General features: G+C 41.7%; 1 protein-coding gene across 2 annotated transcripts in view; it reads right to left on the reverse strand.

The window, feature by feature from the left end:
• ANKRD50 (ankyrin repeat domain containing 50) overlaps nucleotides 1-20,492 on the reverse strand; it is a 62,383-nt gene that overhangs the window by 40,445 nt on the left and 1,446 nt on the right. For both annotated transcript variants that reach the window (XM_063136390.1, XM_063136388.1), the window contains exon 2: nucleotides 18,720-19,956. In XM_063136390.1, coding sequence (XP_062992460.1) covers nucleotides 18,720-19,198 — 479 coding nt within the window. In that variant the 5' untranslated portion in view covers nucleotides 19,199-19,956. The remainder of the gene's footprint in view (nucleotides 1-18,719; nucleotides 19,957-20,492) is intronic.

The following is a 20,492-nucleotide window of genomic DNA, read 5'->3' on the forward strand; positions in this document are numbered from 1 at the left end:
TAATATGTTAAGCACAGGCCTCTAAGTTTTCAGAGGCCTGTAATCTATACTAAAGCAGTCAGTATTAATCTAGAAATAAACTATATTTTGACATGCTCTAAAGATTGTAAAATTACAGCAGAGATAACATTCTCCATTTATGGTAACATGCACTCTAAAATTAAGCTTTCCCCTTTATTTGTTCTCTTCTACTCACAAGCTTCTTCTCTAGGTCATAACATACCCTAAATCAAGCAAATATCCTTCTCTATACCATCTTGATTTATACCTAAAGTAGTTTGTTGCATGCATTGCTACCATGTATGGTGGCAATTTCCATCTGTCCTAATGGTTGCATTTAGTAGGGAAAAGAATGCTACATTAAAAGATCCATTTTTTTTAACTTGCTCATACAGAATAAGGCCCTTCAATGAAATATTGCAACCACATTAAAAAGGGAGATCATGAAATGTTAAGATTTCTCTGCATATTTATTTTAATCCCAATTTTGTTCAGAGGAGTTTAGGACAGCATACATGGCTTCCCTCATTCCAATATAACTGAATAGACTTAACAGAGATTACATTTATATTGGTTACAATTCTCACCCCCAAAAGAACCATTTAATACAGCAATATCACTCATGCCTACCCTGTTTTTTCAGAACCTCCATAATGTTATTATAGCACTTTTATCCCGCCCTTTACCCAAAAAAGGCTCTCAAAGCGGCTTACAAAAATAATTCTTAAGACAGTCCGCACTCAAAGGCTTATAATCTTCTCTGTTAGAACAGAGCTCTAAGCTTAGTAATGAACATGGATGAAATGCTTTGCCCAGAACTGTATTCCCATCTCTTCCTGGCAACGTCTACCAAAATTACAATAGCGTCCATACCTTTTCTTCAAGTTGATGATGATCACACTTTGTGTTGTCTTTTAGATACTTCTGTATGGAACTACTAAGGTGAAAGGATGCACATTTTGACTATGCTCCTCCTCATAGGCAAGATTCAGGAAGGAATGGCTTGAAGTTCTGAGGTCACATTAAACATTCATTCTGTACCCCTTTTCCTATTTACATCTGAAAATTGGCATCATTTTTATGACAATAAATAAATCTGTAATTCTATTTTTGGCAACAGATAAAGTTTTTCTCACTCTGGACTCGTTCATACATAACGGCCCCGTTCAGATGATCCCGGGGGACGGGGACGGGACCACTGTGGCTTCTTTTCCCCACCCAGCACATGCCCCACGTGACCACTATTTGCACAATGCTGCACGGGTTCTCCAAACATGGCACAGCACATGGTGGGGGTTGCTTCTTACCCACCCCACAACCCCTACTACAAGCCATGGGTTGTAGGGTGGATAAGAAGCTGCCCTTGTTGCAAACCACACCAGACTGGACATCACAGCAACCTGAACGTCGTCATGGGTAGTCATGCAAATGGAAGTGGCATGCACAACACATGTGGGGGAAGAAGCCATGGTGTCTTCTTTTCCCCCCATGATTGTCCCAAAGTTAAGCCAGGAATCCACAATGTGAATGACCGGTGTGCTGGTGTACACAGCCCATTGATTCCTGCTTTGCTTCTCCCTTCTTACAAAAGGGTAAACAAACCAGGAAGGGGGTAGCTTTGTATTACATCTGAACACAGAATCATGGTTTCTTGTGCTAGGATTTGTATGCCAACCACCAATTTTTGTTTAAAGCTTGCTTAGAAATCTTGGCATGTTTGTGCACAATAAACCATAATACCAGGTTTGGATATAACACACAGCTATCCTCTTCCTGGGGAGAGAACAGGCTGCATGTACTACATTGTAATTTATTAGACTAGAATCCCAGGTTAGCATAGAACCTATAAGCCTGGCATGGCTGTATATTGCTGTACTTAACCCCCCTCCAACTTTTCTAAACTTTACATCCTGGATATTCTGCAGCAGAGGTGGGTAATTTATGGCCCTCCAGATATTTCCCCCTCCAACCTCCATAATCCTGAACCATTGGCTATACTACCCAAGGCTGATGGGACTTGTAAGCCAAAACATCTTGAGGATAACAAGTTACCCAACCCATTCTATAGGTTTCTCAAATTATGTACAAGTACAGTTCAGCTTTTCACCTTCTTTCTGCCATTCATCCTTCTTCTCCCGAATCCTTTCCCATCTATTAAGAAGTAGGTCATAAAAAGTGACTCAGCCCAGCTTCGAAAGTAGCCTAAATCACAGCAACACTTTTAACCAAATCTATTCCACAATTTATGACTTCAGCCTCTTATATATATCCAGTCTGTAAGAAATGACTTTTAAATAGCACTGTCCAGCTTGTGCTACCAGCATCACATATTTTATGTGGCAATTTATCTCAGCTATCCTACTAGTTATTTAGTGCTAGAAATTCCTCCAAACCCCAGAAGACTGGTTATAGGCACCATCCAGAGCAAGACACGCTCCCTAAAGTACTACCAAAATCAAGGGAAGTTAAGCTCACTGAACTTTCATGGGGTCGAGTTCTAAGTTGTTTATATCACTTCAAATAATGCATGTTGAGGAAAAGTCTTATGATACATAAGTCCAAATCACCATCCAGGTTCTAAATCATACAGAAGTAAAACAAGCTTCCCACTACAGATGTGTGCCCTCCAACGCATGGAGGGTAGTGGGAGCTGTGACATGACAGAGAGGTCAGGCTGGCCAGCTCCTGGATCCATCACTCCAAATGACAGCCCAGATAGATGAGACAGCCAGGAGTGCCTACTATCAGCTTCAGCTGATATGCCAGCTCTGCCCCTTCCCAGAGTTGGAAGACCTAAAGACGGTAGTGCACGCGCTGGTAACTTCGAGGTTCTGGATTCTGCAATGCGCTGTACATAAGGCTACCTTTGTGCCTAGTCCGGAAACTTCAACTAGTGCAAAATATGGCAGCCAGGTTGGTCACCAGTACACCAAGGGGTGACCATATTACACCAATTTTAAAATCACCCCACTGGTTGCGAATTAGTTTCATGGCAAAGTATAAAGCAATGGTTATTACCCTTTAAAGCCCTACATGGTTTGGGTCCAGGTTACCTGTGGGATCGCCTTCTCCCGTACAATCCGCCCAGAACACTCAGGTCCTCTGAGAAGAATCTACTTCAGCTAGTACAAACCAGATTAACAACTGTTACCCAGAAGACCTTCTCTTCTGCTGCTCCCAGACTGTGGAATGGCCTGACGGGAGAGATTCGTCAATTTAACAGTCTTTCTGAATTTAAAAACCCCATAAAGACTGAACTCTTCCAGCAGGCCTACCCAGTCAAATTTTAAGGCCCGGCTGTTATTTTAATAATGTATTAGTTTTATATGTTTTTAATCAGTTTTATGTATTTTACAGTATTTTTGTATTTGATATTGTTCCCCGTCTTGATCCAGAGGGAGAGGTGGGTAATAAATAAATATATTATTATTATCATCATCATCATCATCCCTATTGTCCCCTCATGCAACGCTACTCATGTGAGAAGAACACCGGAACAGGGCTTCTGCAATACGTTAACAATATGGTCAACTGCATACAGGACTGAACCCAGATGGTAAGGCAGGGCTACAGAACCTCAGGCCTAGGGTCCCAATTACCTCTGGAATTACTCAGAAGGCCACAACTCTTTCCCCTGGCTATGACCCCTGTCAACCAAGCCCCAATCATTTGGTAGTTTTCCGGGGTTTGTGCATTTCCCCCCACATTCTAAAAGCCTCACCTAAGGCTAGGTACTGGCAGTAAGAGCTTTAAGCTAAAGTATGCTAAAAGATTTGGCCTTACTGATCACTTTGGCCCTCAAGAGCTTCTCTGAGATCAGGCTGAAAGAAGTTCTGCACCCTGGGGCTCAAATCCCAACTCAACAGTGATTCACTGGAGGCCTTGGGTTAAGTCACTACTGGCATGCAACACAGGGATGTGGAGGATAAGCATGGTGGTCATAAAGAGCCAACAGCATGTGAGAAAACAGCATGCACAGAAAAGCATGGCTTAAAACCTTTGCAGATCACTAACCCTTTAGGACCACCATTTTTTAAAAAACCACTGCTTCTGTATTTTGAAAAAATATCCACAATTAAAAGTATACAGTATGAAGTAATCTTTTGTTCAAGTTATTCCTGATGGGCAGGTGATGTGCTGGAAAAAAGTAGCACCTACAAAGGTGAAAGAAGACTGTCATGTGGGACAGTTAAAAGATCCAGGTGGGAGTAGGGAGAAGAATTGTTTTTCCAGAAGCTGGTGAATGCACTGATGAACTAAAAACAGAAATTGATAGCTGAATATGAAGCAGAGATGAAAAGCACCTAAGCAGAAGTAGGGGGAATGGGTAGTAATAGTAATTTTTATTTTTCTTGGACAATTTATAGCCCACCCTTCTAACAAATGATCCCCATGGTGGCTTCCAACTCAGCAGCCCTTGTTGCTCTGGCTGATTACGCAAAGACCAAAATATGTCCCCTCCACCACCACCACCCCTTTCCTCTGCAGTCTCAGGGCAACTAGGGCAGAGTTCTTTTGGGGAACGGGGGTACCTGCAGCTGCTCACTCATTGGCCGACGGCTGGGGCCAGGCTGGTCCTCCCCTTGTTGTGGAGTTCTTCCAGAAGTGGGAATGGGTGCTGTGCAACTTATTTTGCTGTTACAACCATCCTATTCTGTATTCACAGGAACAAAGGAAAACAGCATTAGGCACTAACCTAAGGGTGGGCCGGAGAGATGGGCTCATGGGCTCTGTACTGTTCACATACCTTACTGCAGATTTACATGTCCAAATGAAGCTGGGTGGTAATACCCCAGGATTGTCATTGCCTTTGTTTTGGTCTCTAAAGGGTACCTATAAAAAGATGTCCCTGGAAAAATGGATTGGGATTAAGAGAAGAAGGAGAAGGGCAGGTGAAGGAAACACCAGAGCCTGGTCCAGCTGGACCACCCCTTCCTTCCATAGGGCCAACTACCACCAAATGCCCAGTGGGAAAGAGCCTGGTGAATTATGTTTTTCACTTTATTTTGGTAATTAAGGGAGCAATTCTATGGCCCTTAGACAGCATGAGGGTCCACAAGATAGTTTGGATTTCCCAGACCAAGGTCAGAAACAGAGGTCCGACCTCGGAGCGGGGAATCAGAGAACCGACCCTATTCCCCTCACAGCTGGAAAGAACTGGCCTGGCTTGTCTCCAAGGTTGGAAAAGCGAACTCAGAGGGGGGGGGGGAAGGGGGTGTTTTTGTGAGCGGGTAAGAGACCACAGAGGCCAGGATCTGAACTATCCTGAAACCTCTCCAGTCTCCTTTACTCCTCCTGTGAAATGCCCCAGAAAGACAGGCAAAAAAGCAAAAACTGAAGGATAGGAAGATGGGGAGGTGAAAATCGCTTCCACAGCTCCTCCTGCCTTGCAAAAAATGACTGTCAGCCTCTGAGTTTGGGGGCTTATTAAGCGCCTAAGTTCTGCTTTTTCCTCCTAGCTCCCAGTCCCCTTATGTCTTGTGTTGTGTCATTTAGACTATGAGGTTGAGGGCAGTGAATGCCTTATTATTTATCTTTGCAAGCAACTCTGGGAATCCCCCTCCTTTTCTTGGCTAAAGAACTGGGTAAAAACATTTTAAACGAATACATGTTTCATTTGGGCACAAGACATCTCTGCAGGGTTTGTGTTGTGTTTACCCAGTTTCCTACTTCCACTGAGAAATGTAGTAAGCACGTTTCCCAACGCTCACAGAACTATACCTCTGTCTTAATCAGTACCTCTGTACTGATCAGGTAGTTTAGTTGCCAACATTCCACCTCAGAGTCAGCTGGCTTGGTGAGGTGGACTGAGAGGGCATTTATGCAGCAAGAAACAAAACAATTTCTGGAAAACCTTGTCAATACTTTTGTTATTAATATAAAGCTGCCTTGTGTCCTAAATTCGTCAACCTACCAATGGAGTGGAGTTGACTATACTCTGTTTATTCAAATGAAAAAGCAGTTAATCAGTCTTGAACTCTTTAAAGAATTAAAGCACATTAAAAATTTGCTAAAACACACCATAAGAGGCGGGAACACACTGATAATAGTTCCGAGTCCCAATGCCAGAGCAATAGCGTCACATTTCTTTAAAACTTCTAGGATGATTATTCAACAAGGCATACAGAATACCCTGGTAGGAAATCCAGTATCCTCCCACTTCTAACGCCTCAGGCTGAGCTACTGGGATTTTTTCCAAAGAGTTGTCCCCCACATAATAGCTTCAATTGTTTTGAAATAGCAGAAATCATTTGAAAGCAACTAGACTCAGATCTGCCACAATGTAATATGGAGAGTGAAATCTAGTTACGACTAACATTCATGCAAAGAAGATTTTACAAATTTAAAGCGGAAACAAAATAAACTACCTGCAAACCAACAAAAAACAGTAGTAAAGTTGGGAGGCAACCTACCAACATCTAGTTAGATTCCTGATAACCCCCAACACTTATTTTAAGCATCATTCCGACTAACAGCAATCTTAATTTTGACAAGTAGGGAAGTGAAATGGGGACACCTACAGACAAGGCAGAAGGTTTTGCATGCTGTGGGGACTTCCCAGGTCTGCTGAGGAACATTACTTTGTTCATGTGAAGTTTTGTTTTTCACCTTTTGTAAACGAAGCCCTCCCGTAGGAACAGAATCATTTAAGGGACAATAAAAAGACCTGACAGCAACAAAAACAGGGGAGAACACAGGATAAAAATGGAATGCTCTGCAGGCCCAAATCCCCCAGAGGCCTAGTTGTCACCAGGCAAAAGGGAAGCAAGTGACTTCCTTTCAGCCTAGAGCCTAATATAAGGAGGGAAATTGAGGCATGTATGCCGACAGAACACATTCGCTGGCCCATTGTGCATCACTACCCTTCAGATCCTGAGAACTTAGGAGGTTTACACCCTTTGTAAATGGTGTTTTGGGAATGATTAATTAGGATCGGGGTGGGGGGAGACACAGGGGCAAGCACTTCTTCCAATCCAAATTTATTTCACAAAATTAATTTGTGTTCTACAGGGGGCTCCTGGAATACAGGAAGGATAAGGGAATTCAAGGTCTGGGGATGCATAGCACTTGAATGTGTACCTCCAAATTCCAACTTTCCCAAGCACTACCTCAGTTGTGGCCAATCACAACAGACAGTTCTAGGCTAGAGGAACTGAAAGCTATTGTTCAGGAGGAAGCCGCTTCACGTATAGCCCCGGAGTACCCTTTCTGGGGTTCAACTATCCCTGGTGCTGTGCTTTTTACTGGCTGTAGAGTTAGTCAGTGTCCTATCCATTGTCTTGGGCTCTCCATTCAGTTGTCTTGCACTCTCCATTCACTACTATAGGTCACTATTCAATTACAAGAACTAAATTGCTTTTAAAACTTTCTGTCGGAGAGGAAAGAAGGATTTTGCCAAGGGAGAAGGATAGGATCTTGATAAAGCGGGCCACTCCTCAGAGTCTCCTTCACCACACCCTGAAATCCTTTCTTTTCTCTCCCCCTCACCCGTTTCCATTGCCATTGTTACAAAAGCATAGCAGTTGCACTGATTTTATGGCTGCAAAAGTGCAACCACATCATTATTCTCATCATAACTTACTCCATAGTGTCAGAACCTGGAGTTGAAATAGTATTGGCAATTCTCCCCTCATCCAGTTGGAGTAACAAGGATAGGATTATACCAAACAACTCAATTAAATACTGGTAAAGTGAGTCTTAAAATGAGCAGCTTCTAAGGAGCTTAGAAGGAAGGGTTATTCCAATTACCACTCAGCCCCTGCCATCATCTACAAAAGGCAAAATATTTGCAATAATTCTTCAACTAAAGTGTGAACCCGTATTTAGGCCACAAGACAATCAAACATATACAGGACTGCCCTGTAAGTTAGGGATATCACTGGCATTTTTACAACTGATAATTTTTAAATAGTTCTGTGTATTACCAATCCCTTTACAATATATTTAAAGACTGAATAAGCTTACAGTTTAAAAAGCAGGACTATCCTTGCAAGCTTACTCAAAAGTAAGTCCCACTATATTTAAGGGGGCTTACTCCCAGTTAAGTGTATTTAAGATTGCAGCCAAAGACTACTTGTCTTTGTCAAAAGGAAAGGCCACCTTTAACAATTCCTTTTTAATTTCCTATGTGTAAATGAACACCATAAATCAAATAGCCTTAAAAACAAACAAATGTACACTTAATTCTCAGCCCAACTAGTTAAAATTGGTCCCCATTGATTAATCAAAGTTTTAGTTGAGTAATCTAAATACTGAGCTCTGCACCCTAATAATTGGAATGCATCCACTCTACATCTTTACTTAAATCCACACATGATTAGATTTGCACTTAATCATTAATAGAGCAGAAAACAGGTAAAGCTCCCTTCAAAAGTACACTCCAGGGACCAAATGGCAGATAAGTTTCTAACTTGTTACACTCTTCTGAGATGAAATAATAGCAGATGCTTTATTTTAAAAGAAGCACATTTGGTTCTGTAAATACTGCTACTTCGTATGAGTTTTATTTCCAGTATCAGTAAGTTCTTCACCTGCTCTATTTCAGTTCTCAGTGATCCATTTTATTCCTCTGCCTCACGTCTGCAATGCAAGCTTATGGGACCCCTCTTCTTCTTTTTTACTATTGAGTTATAATGTAACTGTGTGTTTGGTTTAATTTATCCCTATGGGTGATAATTATGTACAATCCTCTATAGAGGTTTGATGTTAAGAACATCACTGATTAGATAACAGAGATCACTGATGAACAGTGAAATTGTGAACTCTACATGGCACAGAACTGAGATACACCAAAAAGAGCATTAACAACAATAATAGTAATAATAATAACTGTAGGGCTGTCCCACCAAAGTGATTTGAGTACTGTGACCCCCAAGATTTGGGATATTCTATGTAGCTTTGGAGAAAACTACCTCATTCATTCAGCTTCTAAATCACCCCATAATCAAAGCTCTCAGAGTGGTATTCATAAAATCAAAATAAAATCCAGTTAAGGATAATAAAAATTAAAAGCAGCCTTCACAGAGAGCATGCATATCATTGTTGCATTGCCTTTAATATTTTAAATGAGGTGTACAGTACAATCCTATGGATGTTTACTTGGAAATCCCACTGAATTCCATAGCTCCTCTTGCCCAGTAGGTCTGCATCCAATTGCAGCCATAGATGAATGAGTGACCTATGTAAGGTACTATAAGATGAATGCTTATGTTCAGCTATGTTTGATGGATTATACCAATGAAAGCTTGCTTTCTAAGAATGTGATTTCAAAACTCAATTAGCATTTGCAAAGTTGGCCAGGAGGTTTCTACCACTACCCTGAATTTCAAGAGTTCATTGACTCTTGTAAGACAATGAGAGAAACCTACCTACACACACACACACACACACACACATTTTCCTTTTTGTTTTGTTTTTAAAGACAAACCACAAGAGTTCATTGCAGCCCTGCAGTGATTGGATGCAATCCAAAGTCACTTAGATACACCTGTTGCACTGAATCACTTTGATTTCAAAACATAGAGCTGCAATCCTAAACACATTTGACAGTCCCATTCAACTCAATGGGCTTTATTTCCAAATAAGTGTACTTAGGAACAGACTCCAGCGGAATGCTGATGCTCCAGTGATTCTGAACTACAATCCTACACATTCACCAGGGAATAAGCGCCACTGAAACCCATGAGACACGGTTTGGAACAAACATACAGAGGAACAGGATGTACTGCATGCCTAATTTTCTCTGGTTTCTACCTGCTTGAAACTACTTGCATTTTCTGGAAGTCTGTGTCAACAGCTGTGCTTTAAAGTTAGGAATGGTCCAATCTGATGTATGATTGCAGCTGTATTCAAAGAGGAAGCCTATTAAAATTTAATTTTCATGGCCTTTGAAGCTTAAAGGCCCAAAAGAGACAGTCAAAGAGAAATATGCAAAGCAAGCAAGGAAGAATGGATTGCATGAGATGTTTCATAGAAGTGAACCCCCTACATACTGCGAAGAGGCAATTATTTGCCTGAAATTCCATCAGGCACATTTGTGGGAGAAAGAGCTCCTTTCCTTACTAAAGATGAGAGGAAGAACAAAATCTGCCACCACAATACTGAAATTTAAGAAAGACTGCATTAAGGCAAGAAGTCCTAGAGCAGACCTCCCCTGCTGGTGCCCTCCAGGTGTTCACTATCCTAGGGAGTGGTCCCTAACACCTAAGAGGATTTCCCTTCTCGGCATGCCATACAGATCAGGCAGAGTTTTTAATAGAGTTTTCCCACTTTCTCTGCAGCATCACAGCTGCTTTACACATATAACATATTCTGTTTAATTACATTTGTAAATGCATACACATATGCACACTTTCCAGGCATAAGTACTTGGATACTAGTATTGGCTACAGCTTCTCCGATTGTATAGAGGAATCTGCTTGTACAGAGGAATAGGAATTTCTGCTACGTAATGTGAAACAGCCCTCAGTGAGCACAGACAATGCTGGGTAGCAGAGACATTCTTGGTATGATTTTGTGGATTGGCTTTATTTATGCTTAGGGAGATACTGATCACCATGTTTGGGAACAGACGATGCATTTCCTCGGATCAGCTTGGCAAAGGAGTCGAGGCATCCTATGTTTCATATGCACTGTGCAGCTTGTCTCATCTGTATAATCGAATCATCTTGCGCGCTACCTCATAAGCACCTTTCCTCAATGTACTCACTACCCTCTTAAGGCATATTGTAATATGTATTGCAGAGACTGAATGCATAAAAAAGTGGATGAAGGCTGCTAGTTGAATGGGTCTGTGTCACCGAAGGGATCAGAGACTTCCAGCAAATAGCATTCACAAAAAGCAAACTTCAGAGGCAACAGGATTTAAGCTAAAAATACTCCTCTTTGCGTGCATGTAAGGACAGAAGCAGTGATGTGGAATGGAAATGTTTCCATCTTCTAAGTTCCTCACTAACAATGAGCGGATGCCAACTGCAAATACAGCAGTTTCAAAGCTTTAATTATTGTTTTTCAGGGGATTATCTCTAGCAAGTCTGTGAGAAAATACATACATGTCATTGAAACACATATATGCCTCAAACTGAAGGTGCCCTAATGACCTCAATAGAAGAGAGCAGAAACAGACGAGGGGTTGTCAGCATATCATGCCCAGTTCTTCGGGCTGCTAAAATTCATTAGTGTATCAATCATGTTCAGCAACTCTTGGCCTCCCCCTATTTAAATTTAGAGAATTTAAAGTATTCCAATTAAAATGTTTACATAATATAACACTTAGATCACATTAATTTCTTCCTCAAATATTTCAGGTTAAATACTTGTGGTGCGTTGGGAGCATGGTCTACTTTGTTAGCTTTGTTGATTACTAAAAACAAGTAAAATAAACCTGTTGAGTTAGATCACTTTCCAGGGCAGCCGAAAATTACCCTATGCAAACTACCCGCTAGATGCCTTTTGCCCAGTGATGTGAGTTTTCTGGAAAATTTTGAATTGGAAACTTCTTCAGAATTTTCTGGAAAGTATCAAATTCAAAATTTCCCAGAAAACGAATTTCACTAGACAAAAAGACACCCAGCTCACTCCAGTTCCGTTGCCCTCTCAATCTACAGACTCCCTCAACAGAAGAGAGTAGCAGGAGAGCAAAGCCTAGAACCCTACCCTGTGCCTGCTTACCCTACCCTGTACCTGTTGGCATTCTCTTCCCCTCCTTATTGTTTTACTATGATTTTATTAGATTGTAAGCCTATGCGGCAGGGTCTTGCTATTTACTGTTTTACTCTGTACAGCACCATGTACATTGATGGTGCTATATAAATAAATAAATAAATAAATAAATAAATAATAATAATAATAACTTATCTCGCCCCAATGGCCAAATCATGTATATAGTATATGAAGCCTGTGTGCAAGCTAGAAGTGAAACACATTTCAGGAAGATATTTACAGAGACACAAGACATGAAAACCAACTTGTCAAGGCTGTACATGTATAATCTTTAAAATGCTCATGCATCTCCTCTCTTCAGGAGAGCACACATTTTAGACTTGCTTGCAACAATTTTTACAACCTGCAAACAACTGGAGAGAGCAATAGGACAATTCAGATTCCTTCATCTGAGGTTGGAGATGCGCTGGTGACTTCAGAGAATCATAGAATCGTAGAGTTGGAAGGGGCCTATAAGGCCATCGAACTCAACCCCTTGCTCAGTGCAGGATGCATATTGAGAGATGGCCGTCCAGCTGCCTCTTGAAAGCTTCTAGTGTTTGAGAGCCCATGACCTCCCTAGATAATTGGTTCCATTGTCATACTGCTCTAACAGTGAGGAAGTTTTTCCTGATGTCCAGCTGGAATCTGGCTTCCTGTAACTTGAGCCCATTATTCCATGTCCTGTACTCTGGGATGATTGAGAGAGATCCTGGACTTCCTCTGCGTGATAACCTTTAAAGTATTTGAAGAGTGCTATTATGTCTCTCTTCAGTCTTCTCTTCTCAAGGTTAAACATGACCAGTTCTTTGAGTCTCTCCTCATAGGGATTGTTTCCAAACCCCTGATCATTCTTGTTGCCCTCCTCTGAACAGCTTGTCTGCATCCTTCTTGAAGTATGGTGCATGCCAGTGGCAGGGAGGGTAGGGGACTGGGAAATCTGGGATATGAAGTATCCTAAGGCCTCCCCAGCCTCCTTCCCTCCTGCTCCAATGCATCCCAGCTAGACGGGCAAAAAAACCTCATCTAGCTAAAATGCAGACAAGGAGAAGCACAGAGGGAAGAGCTCCTCCAACATTCTTCCCACTTGGCATAGGATGACTGTAAGCCTTCGAGCATTGCCATAGGAATGCACCCTAAATAACTGAACCCTCCAAAAAAGGTGAAGTGTCTCAATTCTTTCAGTCAAAATATTGATTACCCATCCTTCCCAGTTGGCCGCAAACAACGAATATGACCCTAATCTGTTACAATTTTGTTTTACATAACACCTTCAAATGTTCTAGATACATTTAAAGAAATGTTAAACCTTCCCGATTTCAAGATCTTTAGATAGTTCTGAACAGGGACAATTCTGCATCTTCATGTATCTTACTCATACTGCCTAATGGGGCCAGGTCTGGTATCCACTTCAGAGAAACTCTTTATACCCTAATTACCAATAGTTTTAAGAAAAGTTGTAAATTAGAGATTTGGGGCAACAATGCTTTATCGATAGGTAAAAGGGCTTTTAAGCTGTGTTGCTATTTGCATAGAAGAGAGGAAGATACAATTCTTGCAAATGCATTGTATTCTCCACATTGCAAAGACTACAAGATACACTTTGGAAATATTAGCACTGTGCGACGGTTCTCAAATAGGAGATCTCCATATCAGGCAGAGAGACTCTCCATATGATCAAGCCAGGATGTCAAGCGAGATGCTTATAAACAGTACTCAACAGTTCAGTTCACACACAGAGTTCTTTTGAATTCACACAAATGGAGTTGATGTATTTAAGAAATTCACTGACTTTTGTTGAGAATTTATTTGGAAAAAAAACATGCTCAGGAGGAACTGAACCCCAAGTTTCTTCTCATTATCAAGAAAACTGACAGTCTCAGTCAATCTTGTGTACATCAGCTATTATGAACATTTACACTGCCAGTCCCCATTAAAGTGCAAGCATCAACTGCCTCCTTCATATGGTTCCATGTTACCTTAAGATCTCCCAGGAATTAATGTTTTTAAAGTTACTCATATTTGACTTTAAAGCACACAAGTTTCAAATTTCTAACAAGTCTGTGCAGAACACATACTACTCTTGTTTTCATTGTATGAAGAATGAAGATTCAAATCTTCGTTCCTAGTTTGTATTTTTTTTTCATCCTAAAAGAACTTTACAGGCATTCCAAGATCCAGAGCTTCAAGCTGCAGCTTTGTTTACAGGTATTTAAAAATGTAGTTACCTGCAACCATCACTCAAATGTTGGTGCTCCAATACAGAACACGTATTTATTATTACACTGAGATTTTTCAGAGACTGCAGCCCTTGAAATGTCAGAGTTTTAAAACACACAGGTAATCTCTTTCTCTTGTTTTATTGGGCAAGACCAGGGCAGATACCCTCAAATAAGCTTCCCTATCATAACTTACCAACATTATTAGCTGCTATAATTGTCACTGTGCCTACTCTACTGTGGCTTGTAGCTGTATTATTCCACCATTAAAGAACTGAACTGAAAAGCTGCATCATTAATACATTGCTAGAAGGAACTAGGTAACTTATGTTGATCTGTTGGGGCCAAGACAACTTCAGTACACAAACACAACTTGGAATTCCTCTGTAGCACTGACACTGGGCTGCTTACAATTTAATCCAATATACCTAAGATTATGATGATGGACTGTAACTCAATGGAATAGCACATGTTTTGTATCAAGGAGATCCCACTTTCAATCCCTGACCTCTCCAGGTAGGGCTGTGAAAGATTCCTACTAGAAATCTTGAAGTCAGTGCTGACAATACTGGGCTAGATGGACCAATGTATAACACAGCTTCTTATGAGCAGCTGAGCAGGACCAGGCCAGAAAAATGGGTTGCTGTTATTCGGTATTTCTTCAGCACCACTGTGCTAGGTGAGGTATAAGCATAGAAGTAGCATAGTCTTTTCCAAGAGGACCACTGAAAAGCAGTAAGATGATACCACAATGGTTCAGAAAAGGGCAGGCAGTAACAGCTGCTCTATAGTGGGAAAGACCTTAGCCATGGAAGGGCATTTCTAGGCATATAAAGCAGCAAGGCAGGAACGGAGAAAGGAACAGGAGACAGAGGACCAGAAGGAGATTAGCTTCAGCAGAAGGAATCAGTAGGACTAAAAAGTAATCAGAGTATGAGATTCAGAGCCAGCTACCACATGGAGGGCATTTTACAGATCCCTGTAGCAGCTACCTGCATTTGCATGGTGCAGCTCTCAATACCTTGACAGTTTTTTTTTCTTCATTCAGTGGTGACATCCACTCTCCTTCAAAGCGGTAGCAGTGTTCTAGACCAATGGATGACTACATCTGGAAAATATTGACAGCCCAATCCAAGCAAGGCTCACATAACCCCCCCCCCCCCCCCGGAATTCAACTGCGTAAGAAAAAGCTGCAAGGTTTCTAATTTTGAAGTTGATGCTGGGTGTGACAGAATCAATGGGAACTTAGTAAAGGAAAAGAGAAGTTTGTCTGCTCCAAACTTCAAATAGGAATCCACTACTCAGAAAGATCAAATTTTTTGAACACGCTCCTATTGATGTCTGCAAAGATGCTGAAGAAGTGGAGAATAGGTCATCTTCAGTCTCCATGAACAGCAGCTGATGCTAGGGGCCCACAGCCCATTGCTATTTGGGTAGAAAGATCTGGTTATAGGATTATGATACTCCATTAAGAAGCCTGAACATGTAGTCAAGAAATAAACAGCTTCCAAGAGTTGTTTCCAATACAACATATAGAACACTGCACCACTATAACCATAACTAGCAGTTATATCTAGTTTGTTCGTATCTTTTAAATATTACTTTTATTTTGAATATTTTTGGTCTCTGTTCCACTCAAGGAGCACTCAAGGCAATGTACAATTCAAAAACCTAAAACATATTTTAAAACCAGAGAATAAAACCGACCAGCATGAACTATTAAAAACTTAGCTGAACAATATCATCTTCACCAGCTATCTAAAGCAGGAGTGGACAGAAGGTAGAACTCCAGATGTTTTAGATTTCAACTCCCAAAAGCCCCAGCCAGCATGGTAATGGTGAAGTATGCTAGGAGTTGCAATCCCAAACACCTGGAGTATACCAACTTGGGGAAGGCTGCCATACATTGTTTGTGGTCAAGTTTAGCCAATTTCCCCAAAACCTGTTTTCTCTTTACCTTGACACTACGAGTGTTTTTCTACATAGCTTAAGTATTCAGAATCCACTACCTTGCCTGTGGATAGCCCATTTTGCTGCAAAAATGATAGGCACAGAGCTACCGTGTTTGGTATTCGAAGGAACATGAGGGTCCTACAAACACAAATATTGTAGACTATTCCAAGGTGCATTCACTTGTTTCATCCAGGCACAACTCTTATCCTCTGTGCGTGCATGCATACGCACACACACTTCCCCTTTCAAAATCCCATATACAGCCTTATATTTTGGCAGATAATCTCCTTCAAAACCCTTTTCTCCTTCATAAGAACTGGCCTCTAACCTCAATCAACCCTCTTCAGATACCAGCCCTTTAATCCTTCTCTAACATATGATTTCCAGATTTCTGCCCTTTTTAGAACAGGCACACAATTCTGACCTAACCCTCTGTCTTCCTCCAACAGTCAGGAAACCTGGGAGTTGAAGTCTAAAGCATCTGGGGATCTAATTTCTGCCCACCTCTGGTCTAAACTACACTAAGGAGTAGACTTGCATAGCCCCTCAAGGGAGGCAAGTAGGGTGCTGCTAAACAAAATGTTGCAAAAACAGAAGCACTATAGTAGCTTAAATTCTGCATTCAGAATTCACTCCATTCACAGAAGGAAGTCCCACTGAGTGAACACAAACAATCATTTACCCACGGGAATACCTCTTTGTAAAAACCAGCCATTAGTAACATTAGAAGTGTAAAGGAAATTGTACCTTTCCTGAATTTCTGATCAGGTGCAGATACAAGGTAAACTTTTCTTAACAGGACTTTTAAAGACAATTAACTTACCAAGTGCTTCAATACATGTCATGGTAGGTTGCTACTTGATCAACAATGACATGTATTCACCCACTATTAATAGTCCTTAAGAAATTAGGAATGCTGTACCTGAAATTACGAACACGTAACTTAGTTATTCCATTTATATCCCACCTTTCCACTAAACGTTAGTGCTCAAGGCAGCAAAAAAATCAACCCATACATTAGAAAATCATCAAAACAAAACATCATTAAGGAAAAACAGCACCATCAGATTAAAATCTATTTCAGCAGCACAGCAGCTTGGACGCCAAAAGCCTGTTGGCCTAAAAACGTCTGATGGAAAGAAGACACTAGCCCTCCCTTTCTTGGCAGGGAGTTACAGGGCCTGGGAGCAGCCACTGAGAAGGCCCTGCTCCCATGTTTGCACCAAACGTGCCTCCAGTAGCATCAAAACAGAGAGAAGGGCCTCTTCCAATGAATGTAGAACCTGAGCAGATTCCTATGGGAAAAGCAGTCTTTCAAATAGCCTAGTCTCAACTTGTGTAGTTGATAGCCAGCACTCTGAATTGCGCATGAAAACTGATTAGTAGCCAGTAGAGCTGTTTCACAAGGGAGTCACATGCCCCCTATAACCAGCCACTGTCAATTGTCTGGCTGCAACATTCGAGACCAACTGCAGTGCGTGTATTTATACAGCCTCCTACTGCACTGAAAAAGTTTATTGAATAAGTGTTTATAAAGTAACTGGATAACATGACTGTGCTATTTTTTTCAGTGGAGCTTTTACTATCATATCCTGCTGTCAGGGGTTCAACAAATACATTTTTAGGAAATACTCCCTAAAAACCATTAGGTCAGTCAGGTTCACAGACAGGTTCGCCTGGCGTCTACACTGCATTCCTTTCGTCGCCAGCTGAAGACCTTTTTATTTTCCCAGTATTTTAACACCTAATTTAACTTAAATTTAAACTTTGCTGTTTTAATTCCGTATTTTAATCTATGTCAATTTCTGCTGTGCGGTTTTATCCTGGTTGTGCTTTTTATATTGTATTTTCTTTTTGTGTTTTTAGATTGCTGTTTGTTTTATTATGCTTTTCATGGTTTTAATTTTTGTGAACCTCTCAGAGAGCTTTGGCTATTGGGTGGTATCAAAATGTAATAAATAAATATTATATTATATTAACTCTGCCAATCAGATGAGCTTGCAGTCTGCAAGCAGCATATCTACTCCACTGACATGCAGCCAAGGCATTGATTTGTCTCACTTCCCTTACACTGCACGGTTCCCCGCCCCCCCTCCATTTCCATATATTTAATGGAAGAATTTCAGGGTTTGATGTAGGATAGGCTTTGCACAGGTTAAGAAAGCTCTTGTAAACCCACAAATCAGCTTTTCATTCTCCTTTGAAATCCTAGTCCTATAATCATACCCCAGTGAACAAAACCTGGCAAAAATCCAATAGCTTTGTAACTTATGCTGACCAGTATGTTGCTGCCCATCTTGTGCAAAGCCTATTTTTGTTGTCATGTATAGGCAGTAAACCTCAAATTATGGTTTAAAATAATACCTCTGCATAAACAAGATCAAGCTAGAGCACGTGCCATGATAAGTACATATGACCTTCGGTTTTTGTTTTGATACTGTCTGTAAAGTTCCCAGAAAGCTTACCAGGGAAGGAAAACTTTAGTAAGACAACTTCAAACAGAAATTTATCTTTAAAAGCAGGGCCACCTGTCAATACAACCAAGGAGTCATTCGCCTCTTCAGCCCTCTGCTATATTTCCTCTCCTCCCCCTTCCAAAGCCTTTCTTCCCCAATAGTAGATTACCGTGCAATCAGAAGGTGCCAGCCTAGAAGGTAGTTTCGGTGCATTTTGTCTGGAAACATCTGTTGTCAGTGATGGATTTTTTTTTCCATACAGGGTAATGGAACAATTCATGCAGACAATACCACCCACCCACGTGAAAAGTAGGTTTTACCTGTTTATGAAGGGCTGTATCTTATTTGATCAAGAGAGACAGAAGAGGAACACACAGGCTTTGGGTTTTACCTTTTAAATGCTTCAGCAGGGTTCCTCTCACACTCCCCAGGCTGCAAGAGGCTTTGAACAGCAGGATCGCGCAGTTTGTCCTCGTATCCCTGAATCAGTCCGCCGCGACAGATCTGGGCAACTAACCCTCTAACAAACCCTCCCACACAGAGAGTGTCTGAATCCTGAGCCCTGCAGAAGTGGAAGGCCAGGGCTTGATGATGTAACCCCCTTTGGAGACTGGCAGGTGAGCTTGGCCACAGTAACTCAGTACAGAGGGCTGTCTTGCCACTACCAGGCCCGCCTACTAACAACACACCCCAGGCAGCTCCCTTGCCAGGGACGACACAAGTATTAGTCCCGGCATTCAACACAACAGATGGTTTATTGGCAGTGCTGTTGCTACAGCTTGTCTTCTCCTGGAGGCAGTGCTGAAGCTTGTGAAAAACCCACTCTCTACAATAAAACTGCTTCCCCTGCAGCAAGCTGGTCTGAGCCATTTTACAGACTTTCTTTTCTGGGACAGGTCAGGAACAGCAACGCATCTTAAGTTTCATCTAAGACAACAGATCCTTACATCCAAGCCAGGGTGAACATTGCACGGAATGTCATCACAGGACACAATGCAGTCCCCGCGAACCCTTCATGCCCTCACATAATGGTCAGTGGCATCGTCGTGTGGACAAGAGGCATCTTCTCATCCAAATGCGCTTTTGATTAGCACATAGTGTATCGCTGTTCATCCGATTTAGAGGTAAAGCTACGTTTGATACCAAGGCTCAGTAATACTTCTCATATGGCTTAAAGGGTCACACAGTGCCATGACTACAGCTGCAGCTTACAGGGATGCATGTTCCTCTATGCAGACGACGTATTTTAAAAAGCAGAACTGCTAACATGCACTCCAAATTCCCACATTTTATTTTGTTTCTCTACATTCCAGTCATTCCAAAATATGTGCGGTTTTTATAACCCTCAAAAGCTGCAATTTCTGCAAGGATAAAACAAAAGGCTTCTTTTCCCTTCAGCGAATGCAGTTCATATTGCGAACATACGGATGTGCCTCACTTCTTGAGCAGTAGTTAGCTAAAGTTTATGAAAGCTTCTGTGGTCCAAAAAAGTCCTTCAGATGAGGAACAGTGGAACTTTTTGCACAGGAGACAGTCAGCAAGTGCTTTCTTTTGCGATTTCCTGGTTTACTAGGATTTGCCAGGTGCCCGAGGGCAGATGTCACAATGCTCCATGTCTTCCCCCAGACCTGAAAATCAATCACAAACACTTGTTAGCTTAAATGCAAAAGAGAATTCTGTTTTAAATAAGCCACCACCACCAAAGCCACTTGAGTGTAGATCATACAAATGTAGTGAAGCCAAGCAACAATTCACCCCATGAGCACCATGTCCTCAATTTTGCTGGTTTTCATATCAAGAGATAGGAGTAACAAAGCCTTGCTAGTGCAACCTAGAATCACATTCAGCTCCCTCATCTACTGACCTGAATGCACCTATGAGCCCCCTGCCCCATTCCAAAGAAGAACAGGCATGCGCTCAGGAGTCCTGCCCTTTGCTTGGTCCTCTGAACCTCCTTTGTACCTGCTTCCTAGTCTCTATGCCAGGACTTCCCCTACAGCTTTTCGCAGCCTTCTTTGTTCAGCCTGGTAAGCATCAGGATATCCAGGAGCCCTCCGAGCCACGTTTTAACTGACCGTCCTCCGCCTCGCTCTCCCCCCCCCCCCCCAGCCCGCCTGCCCCTGCTCTCCTCGCATTGTTGCTGTGCAGCGTGCTGTTTCTGTCA

Source organism: Elgaria multicarinata, chromosome 10 (genome assembly GCF_023053635.1).
Source record: "Elgaria multicarinata webbii isolate HBS135686 ecotype San Diego chromosome 10, rElgMul1.1.pri, whole genome shotgun sequence".
In the NCBI taxonomy this organism is placed as follows: Eukaryota; Metazoa; Chordata; class Lepidosauria; order Squamata; family Anguidae; genus Elgaria; species Elgaria multicarinata.